This window comes from Manis pentadactyla, chromosome 17 (assembly GCF_030020395.1).
Source record: "Manis pentadactyla isolate mManPen7 chromosome 17, mManPen7.hap1, whole genome shotgun sequence".
Lineage (NCBI taxonomy): Eukaryota > Metazoa > Chordata > Mammalia > Pholidota > Manidae > Manis > Manis pentadactyla.
In genome coordinates this window covers 34,059,068-34,076,687 of record NC_080035.1, presented here as the reverse complement: position 1 = coordinate 34,076,687, position 17,620 = coordinate 34,059,068, and the positions used below count along the sequence as shown (strand labels likewise).

At 35.9% G+C, this 17,620-nt stretch overlaps 1 protein-coding gene across 4 annotated transcripts in view; it reads right to left on the bottom strand.

Annotated features, from left to right (window-relative positions):
• BORA (BORA aurora kinase A activator) overlaps positions 1-17,620 on the bottom strand; it is a 30,894-nt gene that overhangs the window by 8,664 nt on the left and 4,610 nt on the right. For all 4 annotated transcript variants that reach the window (XM_036893591.2, XM_036893590.2, XM_057494407.1 and 1 more), the window contains 7 exons: positions 16,278-16,323; positions 13,341-13,422; positions 8,942-9,007; positions 8,343-8,399; positions 7,709-7,935; positions 7,001-7,133; positions 5,359-5,972 (listed from right to left, as the gene is read on the bottom strand). In XM_036893591.2, the coding sequence (XP_036749486.2) occupies positions 5,359-5,972; positions 7,001-7,133; positions 7,709-7,935; positions 8,343-8,399; positions 8,942-9,007; positions 13,341-13,422; positions 16,278-16,323 (1,225 nt within the window). The remainder of the gene's footprint in view (positions 1-5,358; positions 5,973-7,000; positions 7,134-7,708; positions 7,936-8,342; positions 8,400-8,941; positions 9,008-13,340; positions 13,423-16,277; positions 16,324-17,620) is intronic.

Here is a 17,620-nt window from a genome sequence, read left to right as displayed (position 1 = left end):
AATCCTATTAAAAAATGGGCAGAGGAGCTGAACAGACAGTTCTCCAAAGAAGAAATTCAGATGGCCAACAGACATATGAAAAGATGCTCCACATCGCTAGTTATAAGAGAAATGCAAATTAAAACCACAATGAGATATCACCTCACACCAGTAAGGATCGCCACCATCCAAAAGACAAACAACAACAAATGTTGGCGAGGTTGTGGAGAAACAGGAACTCTCCTACACTGCTGGTGGGAATGTAAATTAGTTCAACCATTGTGGAAAGCAGTATGGAAGTTCCTCAAAAAGCTCAAAATAGAAATACCATTTTACCCAGGAATTCAACTTCTAGGAATTTACCCTAAAATACAGCAGCCCAGTTTGAAAAATACAGATGCACCCCTTTGTTTATTGCAACAGTGTTTACAATACCCAAGAAATGGAAGCAACCTAAGTGTCCATCAGTAGATGAATGGATAAAGAAAATGTGGTACATATACACAATGGAATATTATTCAGCCATAAGAAGAAAACAAATCCTACCATTTGCAACAACATGGATGGAGCTAGAGGGTACTATGCTCAGTGAAATAAGCCAGGTGGAGAAAAACCAGTACCAAATGATTTCACTCATATGTGGAGTATAAGAACAAAGAAAAAACTGAAGGAACAGAACAGCAGCAGACTCACAGAACCCAAGAATGGACTAACAGTTACCAAAGGGAAAGGGACTGGGGAGGATGGGTGGGAAGGGAGGGATAAGGGGGGGTTAAAAGAAAGGGGGCATTACGATTAGCATGTATAAGTACAGCACAGGGAGGGATGTGCAACACAGAGAAGACAAGTCGTGACTGTACAGCATCTTACTAAGCTGATGGACAGTGACTATAATGGGGTTTGTGGGGGGGACTTGGTGAAGGCGGGGAGCCTAGTAAACATAATGTTCTTCATGTAATTGTAGATTAATGATACCAAAAAATAAAAAAAAGACATATAACTGATACCTATTTTTAATAATTATCCTGCCCACAAGAACAGACCCACAGATCAATGGAACAGAATGGAAGTCAGATATACCCACATACATATGGTCAATTAGTACATGATAAAGGAGTCATGAATATTCAGTGGAGAAAAGACAGCCTCTTCAATAACTGGTGTTGGGAAAACTGGACAACTACATGCAAGAGAATGAAATTGGATTATTGTCTAACTCCATACACAAAAGTAAACTCAGAATAGATCAAAGCCCTGAAATTTAAGTCATGAAACCATAAAATTCTTACAAGAAAACAGACAAAAACCTCTTGAATCTACACATGAGCAACTTTTTCCTGGACACATCTCCTCAGGCAAGGGAAACAAAATAAATGAACAAATGGGACTACATCAAACTTAAAAGCTTCTGTACATCAAAGGATACCATCAGCAGAACAAAAAGGCATCCTACAGTATGGAGGAATATATTCATAAATGATTTATCTGGTAAGGGGTTAACTTCAAAATACATAAAAAATTCACTGCCTCAAGATCCAAAGAGCTAATAACCCAATTAAAAAATGGGTGGAGGATGTGAACAGATAGGTACCTCCAAAGAAGAAATTCAGATGGCCAACAGGCACATGAAAAGATGTTCCACATCGCTAATCATAAGGGAAATGCAAATTAAAACCACAGTGAGATATCACCTCACACCAGTAAGGATGGCCAACATCCAACAGATAAGAAACAAATGCTGGAAAGGATGTGGAGAAGGGGGAACCCTCCTACACTGTCAGTGGGAATGTAAATTGGTTCAACCATTATGGGAAGCAGTATGGAGGTTCCTCAAAGACTAAAAATAGAAATACCATGTGATGCAGTAATTCCACTCTTAGGAATCAACCCATAGTAAAGAAGATCCCAGATTCAAAAAGACATAGCACCCTTGTGTTTATCACAGCACTATTTACAATAGCCAATATGTGGAAGCCACCTAAGTGCCCTTCAAAAGATGAATGGATAAAGAAGATGTGGTACATATACACAATGGAATACTATTCAGCCATAAGAAGAAAACAAATCCTACCATTTGCAACAACATGGATGGATCTAGAGGGTATTATGCTCAGTGAAATAAGCCAGGTAGAGAAATACAGTGTTTCATTTGTGGAGTATAAAAACAACGCAAAACTGAAGGAACAAAACAGCAGCAGACTCACAGACTCCAAGAAAGGACTAGCGGTTACCAAAGAGAAGGGGTTGGGGAGGATGCATGGGGAGCAAGGGTGAAGGGGATTAAGGGGCATTATGATTCGCAATCACAATACAGGTAGGTCACAGGGAAGGCAGTACAGCACCAAGAAGACAAGTTATGACTCTGCAGCATCTTACTATGCTGACAGATGGTGACAGCAATAGATGGGGTGAGGGCTTGATAACATGGGTGGATGATGAAACTATAGTGTTATGTGAAGCATAAGATTGTATATCAGTAACACTTAAAAAAAAATGAGAAAAACTTAAAAAAAAATTATCCTGCCCAATTCCTAGTTTCTTCTTTTTACTCTTCTTCATTTAAATATGCTAGTTTCTCCCATCTAAAGTAAAAGTAACAATAAAAAACTACAATAGATCTTGGACTTTATGTTCTCTAGCTATCATAACCTTTCCTTTCACAACGTTTTTGAAAGAATCATCTACACCTTTTTCATCAATTTACCTTTTTTACCTCCCTTCCATTTGCCTTTCACCTGCCCTCCTTGAGGCTACTCACTCGTCCAATTAACTTCTATTGTTAATGCAACAGCTACTTTTCCAGCCCCCATATCCTTTGCTGTACTGTTCACAGTACTAACCATTTTTTCCTTCTTCAGATATTCCTTGACACTGTGCTTTCCTAGTGTCCCTCTCTCACCCCGGCTGGTCCACATCTCTCCTTCAGGGCTCTGCTTCCTTTAACCCCCTTTTCAGCTTTTCCTAAGGGCTCCAAACCCGGGTCACAGTTCGTTCTTTATATGGTCCTTTTGGTGGAACTTATTATCTACATACTCATTCTGCTCTCATTCCATAAATAGCTAAGAGTAGTTATTACATGCCAGGCTTTTTCGTTAGTTCTGGCATAAACAAAAACATACATGACTGCTTGATTAATGGTCTGATAGGAAGGAATGAAAAATGTACATGGAATTATGAAAGCATGTAATGAGATTGGACTTGGCTAGTGTGACCAGGGAAGGCTCCTTCGAGGATGTGGCCATTAAGTGTGAACTAAAAAATTAATAGGAGTTAATGAGGTAAAGTGGGATAGATAGGAATTCTACAAAGTATGTGCAAAGGCTCTCTGACAAGAGGGAACATAGTTATTCAAAACTCTGGAAAGCCAATGTGACTAAAACAAAGCAAATGAAGGCAAACAAATGAGGCTGGAAAATAAGGCAAAGGCCATGCCAGACCATGCAATGCTTTGCCAACCAAGCTACTGATTTTTTAATTAATACCACAAATGAAAAAACAAAAACCACACACACACACACACACACACACACACACACACACACATACACACACACAAGAACAGCTTAGAAAGAAATTAAAGACAAGATGCAAAATAGAAACTCAACAGAAGGGTTATTATACAAAATTGAGGAAATTTCCCAAAAATTAGAAAAGGAGATTTAAAAGATGTGAAAAGATTTTTAAAAATCAGAGAATAAAAAGGAAGTTCCAGAGAGAACAGTGAAAATGACAGGACAAATCTAAGATATTATTCAAGAAAAGATCCAAGAAGTGAAGGGAATGAGTTTACAGATTGTTAAGGGCCCTCTGAGTGCCCTTATGAAAAGAAACCCACACCAATGAATCACTGAAATGCCAGAACACTATGGACAAAGAAAAGATCATAGACACATCCAGAGAGGAGGTAAAGAGAGGTCACATATAAAAGATGGACTGTTAGAATGGTTTCCTATCTCTCACCAGCAATACTGAAATAGAATCAATGAAACAATACCTTCAAAGTCTGAAGGACAATGATTTCCAAATTCCATGTGAAAGAATAAAGAACACATGATCAGACACACAGTATCTTGAAAAATGTGCTCTTTCTCACAGTTACTTGAAAGTGCATTCGAGAAAAGTGACAGCCAACCAGGAAAGAGAAGACTGGGATACAGGCCACAGGAGTGGTTAAGGGGATGCCCAGTTTGATGAAGGGGTCCGGGATGACAGCTGTGGGCCAAACGTGGAGGCTGACCGGCCCACACCAATGCAGGTCTGAGGGCCTTGGGAAAATATGGCTGTCTCCAAATGTTTGAAAGAGCTACCTCTGTGGCAGGAAAACAAGAATATACGGAAACATTTTTAAACTAAAAAATGCTCTGCAACAGGCAGGCATTATGATGATATGGCTCAAAGGGTAAAAACTGAAACTGACGTGGATGTTGCAGACAGAATTTACTTTAGCTCAATATGAGGAAGAGGCTTGAAATGATAGGAGAAGTCCTATGATGGACTAGCATACCCTTGCAGGCACTCAAGCATGGGGTGGAAGGCAATTTAGTAGTTAAGACAGTAGTTATACTTCCAATGGGTAGCTGAAGTAGATGATTAAGGTGTATTTCAATTGAAAGTATTTATAATTCTTCTATATATGGTCTGGAAAAAAGAGAGGTAGTGAAGAAAAAGGAGAAAGAAAAAGAAGTTAACAGCACCCTTCAGGCTATTTGTATGTGCTTTCTCACTTAGGAAGTAAGTTTATAAACTAAAATATATAAAAGTGATTATAGTGTATTTTTTTTTAGCAATGAACCTAGAAGTCAGGACAGACAATATAGGCACAAAAATGTGAGCAGAAGATTATATTTAATTTTGGGTCATTTAGAATTCCTGCATGAATTTTAAACTTTAATACGCCAAAAATGACAGCACTAAAGCATTATAGGGAGGTTGTGAAAATTAAGTCATATATGCAAAGTGGGTAGAAGAGTGCCTAGCACACTGAAACACTGTAAATATTAGCTATTACTATGATTCAGTATTAACGTGGACTAAAGAACATGGACTCTAAAGCTAGACAACCAGGATTCAAATCTTGGCTTCACCACTTACTAGCTAAAGAGGCAATTTACTTAACCTCTCCGACCCTCAGTTTCCTCATCTGTAAAATAAGGATAATAGTACACCTATTTCATAGGATTGTTGTGAAGATAAAACAATTTAACACATGTAAAGTACTGAGAATAATGCCTGGCATACAGTAAGAGCTACATAAGTGTTAGATATTGTCACTATGAAATGGCAGGTAAGAATTGCTTTTCTGACTATTTCTTACTCTCATCTTAGAAAAGAAAGGATGAGGGAACAAGCAAAAGACTATACAATATGAAAGTGCCTTACCTGAATGTTACTGCTTTCACAAGGAATGATACTGCTTTCTGCAAGAGGTGACATGCACATAGGAGAGTTCTCAATACTGAAGGCAATCCCATTCACAAAATCAGTCAGGGGCGGACTCCCATTGTCAACCGGCTCCTTAAGCCAGGTGTTCTCCTCGGCCATCTCTATAGGATCAAGCATATCCACAGTGTTGTTCTCTTTCTCACTTTCAACATCCTGCAACAGTGCTAATTCTTTCTCAGAAGCACTGGACCGATTTTGTGTGATGGACATGGCGGTCACTGCTAAACGTGTACCGTGCAGAGAGGTGTTACCATCCATCTGCTGCAGGTGTGCTGCAGCCGTGCCGGTGGCTGGTGGTGAGGTGTCTGTGGGAGGAATGTTTGCTTTGCCTTCTTTGTCTTCACCGCGAGCTTCCAGAGGAAAAGGTATCTGAATTAGGGAGGTCCGATACTGGGTACCACCTCTACACATCTCAAGTCTCAAAGGAGACCAATTTTTAATTGGTGAGCAGCCATCTATATAAGGACTTTGGGTACATGGATTAATAATTCCATTAGGATTTGTTGTTCCAGAGGAAGCATCAGGAGAATGAAAAGTAAACTTCCTTTGTTCTAAAACATTGGGAGAAAAATGAGACATCATAAAACATTAGGTATAAGAACATTAAATATAAAAAATTAGACAATATAAAAACCCAGAAAAGCCATTACAAAATGGTAATCATCATGTTTCAGGGCCAGAAAAACTGGATTTCTGTAACAGTGGTGCTGTTTACTAAAGTGAAATTTTGGTGTCAAAAACAATAGTAGGCAAATTAATGTATTCTAACTAGTAGGAAGCTCCTCTAGAAGATTTCCTCTGGCATTTCCCTTTAATTAAACAAAATACTCCACTCCCTGAGAATTATTTCCTCATAAACATATAGTTACTAAAATAATATGGCTCATATACAAAGAAGATATTGGACAAATCAGCTGACAGCTACAATTTAGTAGCTGTACCTGGTAAATCAAATCTGTAAAAACCTTGCGTTTTTGGGAAATACTACAAGCAACATTAAAAGGCAAACAAAAAATGTAAAGTAATCTCTCTAATAATAAAGAGCTTAATGTGATAATTAGAGTGATAAAAATGCTTTAAAGCTTAACAGTTTGTATGACTTCATTGGCTTAATAAAAACAAAACAATGTAAAAAATGGGCAGAAGCACACAAATAATCTGCCAGTGGTAAATAAACATGAACTGTCCAGCCACACAAATAAAAAATAGGGAAGTTAAAGAAATGAGACAATTTGTTTAACAGACCATTTGTCTGAACTAATAATACCTCCCCCAAAATAAATGGCCAATTCATTCAGAAACAGTTCAACACTCAGAAAGAGTTCAACATCATAATAATTAAGGATATATAAAGCAGTAAGAGGCCTTTTTATAATGCACAAATTAACAAACATCAAAAAGAATGGTAATACCAGTGTTTCTAGATGGGGAAAAACTGACTTTCTTATACACTATTAATTTCAGTTGGTACAACCTTTTATGAAGAAAATTTGACAAAGTTCATCAAAAGCCTTAAAAACATTCACCCCTTTTAACCTAATAATTCCACTGCTGAGAATTATTTTATTATGAGACATACCTGAGAGTGGTGTCTTTCCTATTTGAAATGCAATTGGTGAGAAAGTGGGTGAAGAAACAGGTGAAGGATTGGTTATACTTCCCAAACTGTATTTTTTTGCACTGCCCTTAATAGGGCTAGAAGAAAACTGCCCCTATGGTAAAAACAAACAAAATTATACAGTTCTCTGTAACTCTGTTATACCATAGGCTACTTCATCTTCAAAACACATTTATAAATAGGTCATAAAAACTTTGGTCATTTACCAAAATGAAAGATGACAAAAGGCAAGACATCCTGTAACAAGGACAATTAGGATCCTTATACAAATTATGAAATAGAATGTTAGTCAAAATAAAATATAAATACACTGTGTTTAAACAAACCATTCTATTTCATGCTAAGCAGCTGTTTTATGAGAAATTTTTAAATTAAATTAGACCATTAATCCCAACCCAGTTGTATTTTACTGAAAATCTTAACATAATTCAGTAAATAACTTACACTGAAATTCCTTGAGACGCATGATAAATGTAGTTATCCCATATACCACACTAAATACAAAATTGGAGAATTTGACCAAAAACATTCCTAATGACAAAATGTGAACTAGTTTAATCTTCATGAAATATAAAACCCAAAAGGCAATTATTCCTCTGCTGTGCAATGTGAGCATCAAGGCCCAAGTATATCTATAGCAAACTAACCAGCCACTTTTAGAATACTTACCGAACTTGGAGTCTGCACAGGGCTCCTACACCGTACAGGGGATAAATCTATTGAATAAAAAACCTCAAGTGATGCTCGAGTACCACTCTGAGGGCTTCTTGGAGAAGCTGGAGGTAAGGAGTCAGAGATACTTCCATTGCCATCTAAAAATAGCTTTCTTCTGAGGGATGAAGAACTGAGGTTTCCTGGAGATTGATCTGCAAATTCATCAGCTCTAAAATAGTCGCCTATATTTAATGTTAACAGAATAAAAGGCAAAGGTAATCATTCTGAATGGCAATTATACCTGAGTTAACTTACTTTTTTAAAAACCAGCATGTACTACATATTTGAATTATTTTCAAAAACAGGGCAAAGTTTAATTGCATATGTGATGTTTGAAATCAGAAATTATTCCTTCTTTTTTGATTGCTTCATTATTAGTATAGGTAATACCAATGAGATGTGTCCATGAATAGTTCATATCTATAGTAAAGTTCATTATGAGAAAAAGGCTAATTTAGGCTATGTTAAAGAAAATTTCAGGATGGTTTCCCCACTTCTTTAGAAAGAAACATATTTCCATTTATAAAAAGCTATCAAAACAAAGCCTTTTATTCAAGTTATTAAAGGTTTGAGGAAGTACAATACTTACCTAATACATTTTCTAAATTAAAATCCACAGGAAGAGACAGCAATGTCTGACAAGCAGCTGGAAGCAAGCAGATAAATAAATACAAACATGTATAAATCGATGCAAGTATATGACATGCAATTTAGCATGTGCTTCCCAATCAACCATTTCCCCATGATATACCAGCCAAACTGAATTACTTTATTTATGCATTCCATTAAATAACACGCTACCTTTCTATAAGTGGTTTCTCACACTTGCCAGCACTGCTATTAACCTCTTAATGATAAAAGTTAATTCCTCGTTGTACTGCTGGCACTTGAAATAAAAAGAGGTACCACCCTATATTCAGGAACAGATTTCCAAATATTAACAAATTTAAAAAAAAAAGCTCTTCAAAACCAGAAATCAATTCACATATTTTAAACAAGAAAACAACACACTATTGCAATTTCTAAGACATGGCTGCATGTATCTATTCTAATTGTTTAAGTCAGCTCTCATATAGCTCATTCATAAAAAGTAAATCATTTCAGTTTCACAGTAAAGTGCTGTCACATGAACTGAATTTAAAAGCTTAGTGTGGAACACATTGCTCTTCAGATTATATTCACACTCACCATTGCTTTTCTCAGAATGGATGGTCAGCTTCCTTCCAACTGGAGATTCATTATTTATGTTAATGCCTGTAAAACAGTTTTAGTGAAAAATCTGACATTTTATATTCTTCATTTACTATAGGGTTACTTTTTTCCTAGAGTAAAAAAAAAAAATGAACACAGTGGAAATTTTATTTTACAATTTAAAAATAAATGTCTGCATATGCAAGTGTACAATTTGGCATTTTTCTGTTAAGTTTTTTTTTTACCTTCAAGGGAGCAGAAAGATAAAATGTGAAGAATTACCACAGAAAATAAGGAGGCACCAAGTAACACTTTTTAGGGAAAGCATGGTTGCACTCCATGATATCAATCGTAAAAGGCTCAGGATACCAGCCATCCTCATTTCCTCAAACAGATCGTGTGTCACTTTTGCAAAATGGGTTTAGATAAGTTGTCTGAATTAAAATGGTAGATCATTTTGACAAAACCTAGAATTTGATAAATAAAAACATGCTCAGTTTTTTTTACAACAGCAGTGAAAATATGGCTGTAAATAATTTTTTCAAATTGACAGTTAAAGACTAGATACTAAGCTTCATAACTTGAAAATAACCAGACAGAAAAACTACAACACAAGGATAAAATGACTAATATAAGCAAAATATAAGGAAAGAAAAAGCACAGAGACAAAACCCACCCCCAAAGCCTAAGATGACAGCATAAAGACTAGCAACCTAATAAACCTTAATAAATAAATGGGTTTATGAGTAAGTGGGTGGAGAGCTGATGAATTAAAGTCTCCTGTTAAATACTATTAGAATGGGTAAAAAATAAAAATAAAATTCAAGATTTAAAAGTCATCTTCGCTGTATTTCACCTTCTGTGAGGCAAATGTAATCAAGGCACTCCTCTGGCAAAACCCTGTAATGTCCTTGGTCTTTAGGCTGCCTAACACCTGAATGCTGTAGAGAGCCCTTCAAAATGTGTCTCTTTCTCTAGCATGCTTGTCTCCAATTAAACACTGTTTATTTAAATACTTAAAATATTCTATTTTCTCTCTCTCACCTCTAGGTATTTCTTGTATTTTTTTTTCTGACTTTTCTCCCACATTTGTGAGACCAGCTAACCAAATCTCAGCTTAAACTGTATCTTTTGGCCGCATGCCTTCCCTGACCTCCTTAGATCAGACACCTACAGCAGCACGCTCAGAAAACATTTTTTGGCTCTAATGCAAGTGTTCTCTTGGTTGTTTTCCCCAGAGGGATTGCTTACAGAAGTTTAAGACCATAGTCAAGTGAGAAACAAACTGATGCATTTGATACCACCAAAATAAGCATTTCTATGCAACCAAAGACATGAAAAACAAAAACATGTATATGATAGGAAATGGTATTTGAAATGTTTAGAACCAACATAACTACATTATACAAGGTATCTTAGAAATTAACAGGAAAAAAGACAGCAACTCCAATAGGAATATGACCCATGAATTATAAATGAATTTTACAAGGAAATTTACAAGGTCACCAGTATATGAAGAAATGAAAATCACAAAAATCTTTTAACATGTCAAACAACCCATTAGTAAGAAAACAATTTGAAAGGTGGATAATGCCAAATCTTGGCAGGGACGTGTGGACATGGGAGCCCCAGGCACTGCTGGTGGCCAGGTGGCCTGTGCAGGGGACATGAGAACCCCAGGCGCTGCTGGTGGTCGGGTAGCCTGTGCAGGGGACACAGTAACCCCAGGCACAGCTGGTGGTCGGGTAGCCTGTGCAATCGTCCTGGACGGTGGTGAGCACTGCACTGTAAGTTGGCTAAACAAACTGCCTGTGACTTAGGAAGTCTTGGCCTATATATTCCAAAGAAATTTTCACTCAAGTCCATAAATAAAAACATATGGATATTCATTGAAGCACCCTGCTACATAAATACTATTGATAGTAAAAGTTAACAGTATAAGCCAATATGTATAAACAAAACCATTTTTGCCCCAACTTGTTATTTCCTTTGTTAATGTTCAGGTAAATAATATTGAGCATTTCCCATGTGCAAGGCACATGATCATAGAGGTATTATCTCATTTGATCTTTACAATAACCACCATTTCACAGATAAGGACAGTAAGGCAAAGAAAAGTTAGGTAACTCACCCAAAGTCACACAGCCAGTAAACTGTATTAGGCAATGATTCAACCCAGACAATGTTACTGTAAAGTAAGGGTCCACACAATATAGCCCATGGGACAAATTTGGCTTGTTGCCTAGTTTTGCAAATAATGTTCTACTTTAACAGCCCCAAGCTTATTCATTATGAATCAGCAGTGGTCACTTTCATGTACAGCAGTCGAGCTGAATATTTGTAACAGAGATTGTGTCATCTGTCAAACCTAAAATATTTAATTTTTGGTCTTTTACAGATAAAATGTTGCCAACCTCTATGGTAAAGTAGCAAGGCCCAAAATAACTTTTCCTGTGATAATGAAGGAGTTCTCTATCTGTGCTAGCCAATATAGTCACCACTAGTTTGCTTACTGCACATGAAATGTGAATAGCATGACTAGGGAATGAAATTTTTAATTCTGATTTATTTAAATTTAAATAGCCACATTTGACTAGAAGCTACCATGTATCAAGAACTGTGAAAGCTCTGAGATTTTGCCCTACTTGTAAGCTGACAAATTAGTGTGTCAATGTTTCATGGATGCTGGCTGAAGACATGCGACTTCTGGGACAGAGACAGAGGACTTCATTCTTTCCTGCACAGCAGCTGCACGTACTTCGTGTTCACATCAGTTCCCTCTGACCTGTAAGTCCCAAGGAGGTGACATGAAACAGCCCAGGTGGATGTGACACACATAGTAGATCTTTGTCACAGCTGAGGGGAGCCCTGAGCTTGGAAAATCCTGTTCTTTTATAAGCTGCAAGCAAACCTGATCCAGAGGGAGTCAAAACCTACCCTCTTTTCCAGAGCGACACACCAGCTCTACCTTCCAATTGCATTGTTCACAATACATATATTCTTGAAAAGACAAAACCTATCATACCACTCCTTACTTAATGTGCTGAAATTTGAGACCCATGGACAATTGTTTCTCAGCACCACATTGAACAGGTGGCCCTGGAATCCACCCTATCAACCACTGTGCTGTCATCACGGGCTTGGTTTTCAGCATCTTTCTGATCCTACATCACTTTCACTAAAACAGGATACTTGGAATATGAAACTATCTTATAAAAAGAATCACATAAGTTAGTTTAACTGCTCAAAAACACAACATTAAAGGATTCTGTAGGAAAAAAGACAGTATCTATAAAAATGTCACCTTGGATATAGAATTTGAGCTGGGAGAGATATTAATAAACAACTCCTTTATTTTACAAAGAAAAACCTGAGGTCTAAAGAGATTGAATAATTTGATCAAGCTCATCCCTACTGGCTGATAGCATCAGGTTTATAACCCAAATCTCCCTGTACTATAGCACACAACCTTTAGTTTGTAATGGCTGAGAATTCAGACTCTAAACCAAGAATGCCTAGTTTTGAATCCAGGTTCTACCACTTTTATCTCTGTAATCATGAGCTAGTGCTCTAGCCTTCCCCAAACTAGGTCTTCCCACCTATAAAGTGGGGCCAATAATAGCACCTACCTCTTATGGGCTGTTACATGAATTACTGAAAGCACTTAGCACTGTCCTGGCATATGGAAAGTGCTCAATCCATTTTACCTACTACTGTTGTGTTTCTGATAAAGTATAAAACAAATATTCTCTCTTATCCTGGGAGCATAAATAATGTATGCTACATAGAAGAGTGGGCAATTCTAATGAAATGAGGGATATCTGAACACTGCTCATGACCCAAAGGATAGCAAGAGCAAATAAAGATAACCATTTCCTGGAGGTAGAAAAACATTTGAAAGATCAGTGGCTTGCCCTTCAAGTTCTTTATTAATTTTGAAGATAATCAGCTGTATTACAATGTCCTAGAGGTCAAGTATCCATCCCTCCTCTGCCTTTATATGAAATCAGCAAACTAGAAAAGAGCAAAGCAACTTAAGGTTTTCACTTAAAAAAATTAACCTTCACAATGATGACAAAAATCATTTAACAACTCAGCTCTTTGTTCGTATCAACTACTTCTGCATCTATAGATCCTCTACAACTATCTTTATAACTGACAATCGTGATGAAGAAAAAGTTAAATTCAGAATAGAATGGCCAAAATAATTCAGGACATGTTAGTCAATTTTTTAATACTAACCCTTAAATAGTTAAATCCTCTAGTATCCAGAAATTTAATTTGTTGCAAGCTCCTTACCAAAGCAGATAAACTGACACTTTATTAAATGTTGCTTTACATTCACTTTTTTATGATTCTATGATTTTTACTCATATGATTTTTTTAGTACACTCACATTTACTGGAATGATACTCTGCAAGCTGTTTCCCTTCATGGTCAGTCCAAGGAGAAGGTACGATTACATCTTTAGTAAAAAACTAGGAAAATAAAAGTCATACAATTAGGCATATATTTCTCCCAAAATATGATAGAGTAGCTGTGTTATTTTCAAATAACCACCAAACACATTCTATACTTACTTCACAGTTATACTTAAAAATTATAATACTTAAAAGCAAAAATGATCAAAGGTAAAAACAAAGTATATATAAAGAGAAATCTTAATACTTTAAATCAAGTGCTTAAATTAAAAACTTGCAAAGTAAGCTAAGGATATTAATCATAAGAGAAAAATATTTTGAATTTCTCTCCCAGTTTTTTTTTAGGGAGGAATGACAAAAGGGAAGATGAAGAGGGAAAAATAAATGGAGATAAATGTATACATGTAAGCAAGAATGAATGGTGTGCTGGGGCCAGCTTCGTTGGCTCTCAAGAGCTAATTCCTACATTTTCAGGTATTTTGTGCTTCAGTCCTTGAAGCCAATATTAAAATTTTATAAACTTGAATAAGTAAACTGTATTAAAAATAAAAGTAATAAATACTCAAAATCATCAGTCTATTTTACTACATTTACCAGTATCTATGCTCTTGAGGTTAATTCTGTCTTCTGTATCTGTATGGTGGCACTCCCACATATAACGGTGTGCCGCTGAGCTTCTTTTCCCATTTAGGGATGTCACATCAGTAGCTTGAAAGTGGCTATGGCTGGAGTATTTGCATTATGGGTATAAGCCATTACTATAAATCATACTCCTCCCACAACCAGAGGCCCAGGGGTTAACCACTCACCAATACACCATGGGCCAGTATATTCACACGGAGGTAAAGCATTTGGATACATCTTCCCTCTTTCATTCCAAATATACAATTAGGCTTAATATAGTATCTTTCCTTTCCCTCTCTCTGTTTTGGGGACAATTCAAAGTATTTTGTTTCTATTTTGCTATATGTGTGGCAAAGAACTAATTTCCTTGACCAAACTATCTAAGAATACCTGAGGAAAAAAATGTAAAAAAAATAGGTGAGAGTGTATAAAGACAATTCCCAGAAAAAAAAAAGAATCCATAAATTTATGAAGCACTGTAAAAGTTTACAGAAAATGAAAGATAAATCCAAATAACAAGATGAAATGTTTAAAGTAGTAAGAGTAGCACAAATTAAGAAGTCTGAGCATAACCAGCATTGTAGATAAGAGAAAACAGGAAGTATCATAGTGTAGCCAGGAGTAAAACTGGTACAACCTTTTGGGCAATATGGTAAAATTTACCTGAACTAAAAACATAAAAGCCTCTAACTTAGCAAAGCCCATTTCAATCACACAAAGACAGACGAACAAGTATGTTCACTGCAGCATTATTTGTGATAGAAAAACACCAAATACAATATAAACATTTATCAATAGGGGCTAGGTTAGGTTATGATATATTCACAATGGATTACTATGCTATCACTAAAAATCAGTATGTGCTGATAATCAAAAAAATCTAAGAAATACTATTAGGCAAAAAAAAGCAAGGTGCAAGACAGTATAAGAATGCTGATCCTATTTGTGTAAAATATTTTAAGGGCATATGCTATTTACATATATGAAATTAATTTGGAAGTATAAATCTTAGAAGTAGTTACTTTTAGAAAGTGGGATGGGAGAACAGGAGACTCGAAATTTTCATTTTCTATTTTTTCTTTGCAGTTTGATCTTTTTGCTTTGTTTCTACTATGTACATGTATTTAGTCTATTTTCAAATATGTACACATACATGAAAAAAATATTTCAGTCAATTAATTTGTTGCTAATATGTTGACCCTAATCTTCACCTCAGACTTTATTTTCTTAATTTTTCTGGTGAATTTCCTTTTAAAGTTGAAGATTCTAAAGAGAAAGTATATTTTCCAAAATGTTAGGAAATGGGAAAGAATCTGAGAGTGCTCAGCTGGAAAGGAGTTAAGTGATTGGATCCAAAGGAAAAATTTTAAGTTACTAGATACAGAAGTAGATAATGTTCAGCAGGGGTAAGGTATATGAAACTGTTTTTGAAGAAATAGGCTCTATCTGAAAGGGGACAACAAGGGAACAACATCAACACTAGAAAATTAAGTGCAGGAGGGGCCAGAGCATCACCTGATCTCTGAACGTGCCACAGCTGAAGTCTTTTTGGGTAGAGTAGAACTAAATATCTAAGAAAGAAACGTGGGTATAAGGGCTGGCATGGGAAGAAGGAAAAATAATGTTGCCAAGACATAAAGACTTTCTACAGAAATAACTAAATAGACAACCCTCATTTGCACTCTAAGAGTGCAGCAAACAAAGAAACAAAAAGGGAAAAACTTCATTTTATTAAAAAAAAAAAAGTCCTAAGTTTGTGGTACACTTTTTCCATTTTATAGTAAGACATTTTATTTCATGAATTATATTACAGATCTCATTTTAGATCTCACAAATCCAAAGTATTAATGACAACAAACGATAAATCCATTACTGATGGTAATTCAGATTCTCACAGGCTGAAAATATTCAATTTCCTTTACATAAACTCCAACTTGAAACAGAACTTTGTGCTAAAAGATATTCTGAAGTCACAAGGCAGACAAACTGTGCTAGGCCCTGGGAATGAAAGGATGAATGAAGCACAATATTGGACAAAAAAGAATTCAGTCCAGGAGAAGCACTAAACTGATCATCACAATAATATCTAAGAACTCTGACATGCCCTGGGGTAGTGGAAGAACACTGGTCTTAGGAGAGCAAGAGGGGCTCTTCACACAGCTGGGGACCAGGCAGGTTGGGGGAAGTTGGGGCAATAAAGGATTTGAAGGAAGTCTTCCTAAAAGAGGTGACGTGCATGCAGATTTGATGCTTAACTGGCGTAGTGATCAGCAACAGTTTTAAGTTACCTCTTCAATGGCTTTTTGTCTTTTGTCTTCCACATCTTTATCTATTCTATACAGAGATAAAGAAGAAAAATAACGATGCCATTACTTCAGCTGATTGAACATTAAAAATAATAACCTTTCAAAAAAATAATTTCCTTCTGTTGAAAATGGGCAAATGTTAAGCTCATTTTAAAGAAAAATTGGTATTTTATCACATTTAGTAAATGACCGTATTTAGATATTTGACATTGTGCAGTTAGGCTCACCTCCCTCTTTTCCACTCACAGTCAGAATGGAATATTTTCTTTTAAAAGGCTTACACTGATATAATTTAAAAATCACTAACAACATAAAGTAATTTGAATAAACTTTGTCCTTTAATCACCACAAATTAAGAAGCATTTTATTCCACAGAAATCTAAAATTGCTCAAACCCTTTGTCTTCAATTATAACAAATTTATCATGGCCATAATTTGGGAATCAACTCTTACTCTGAAATAGAGGAAAAGAAACTATCATCCTTATAGGTCCGAATAGGCAAAAATACTAATTGAATTAAAAAAATGAATAAATAATTTAATGAAATGAAATATTGACAAAACAAACTTTTGTCCAAACGAATTCTTTTTTTTTCTCACTTTGATACAATATGCAATTACAGCAACACAAGTGTATCAACTATAAGATTTAACATAAAATGTCAGGTCCCAAGCACAAAACATACACCTGCCAAGGACTCAGCAGTTAGCCTTGTAGGACCACTTTTTCATGTTCCAGGAAAGAATATTTGCATTCTGTCAGTATATTATTCAGAAACTTTTTTTAACAATTTATTTTCTCTTAAAATTTTTCATGTATATATTTGTGGCTGACCAAAGCTTATATAAGAATGCACACATTTCAGAAAGTAAAATCAAGTGAATTTTTCAAGTAAAGAAATTATGAGAAAATAGACTACATTGATAATCCATGTATCTACAGATTGAGTAACAGTCATTTTGAGGGTAACTCATGGATGTAACCAGGTCAAATGACAGTGCATGATAATAATAATAGCATATCGTATTAATAAACTCTGATCTAGGACTACCTCATTCAGAAAACTTTTGCTGCTTCATCAGAGGGACTTTAAGAACCTGAAAGTCCCTGATTGTTGGAAGCAGTGAAAATCAGTTTGGCCAAATATTGTAAGTCAGCCAGATTATGAAAGGTTCTAAGAAGTCATATAGCGTACAATATCCTGATGAGTATATAACAGAACACTGGCGTAATGCATACAGGTTACAGGGATGCCCTGAATGGATTCTTGGGGTGGGAGTGGTGGGCTGTTTCAGAATTGTTCACCTGTATCAACAGACTCATT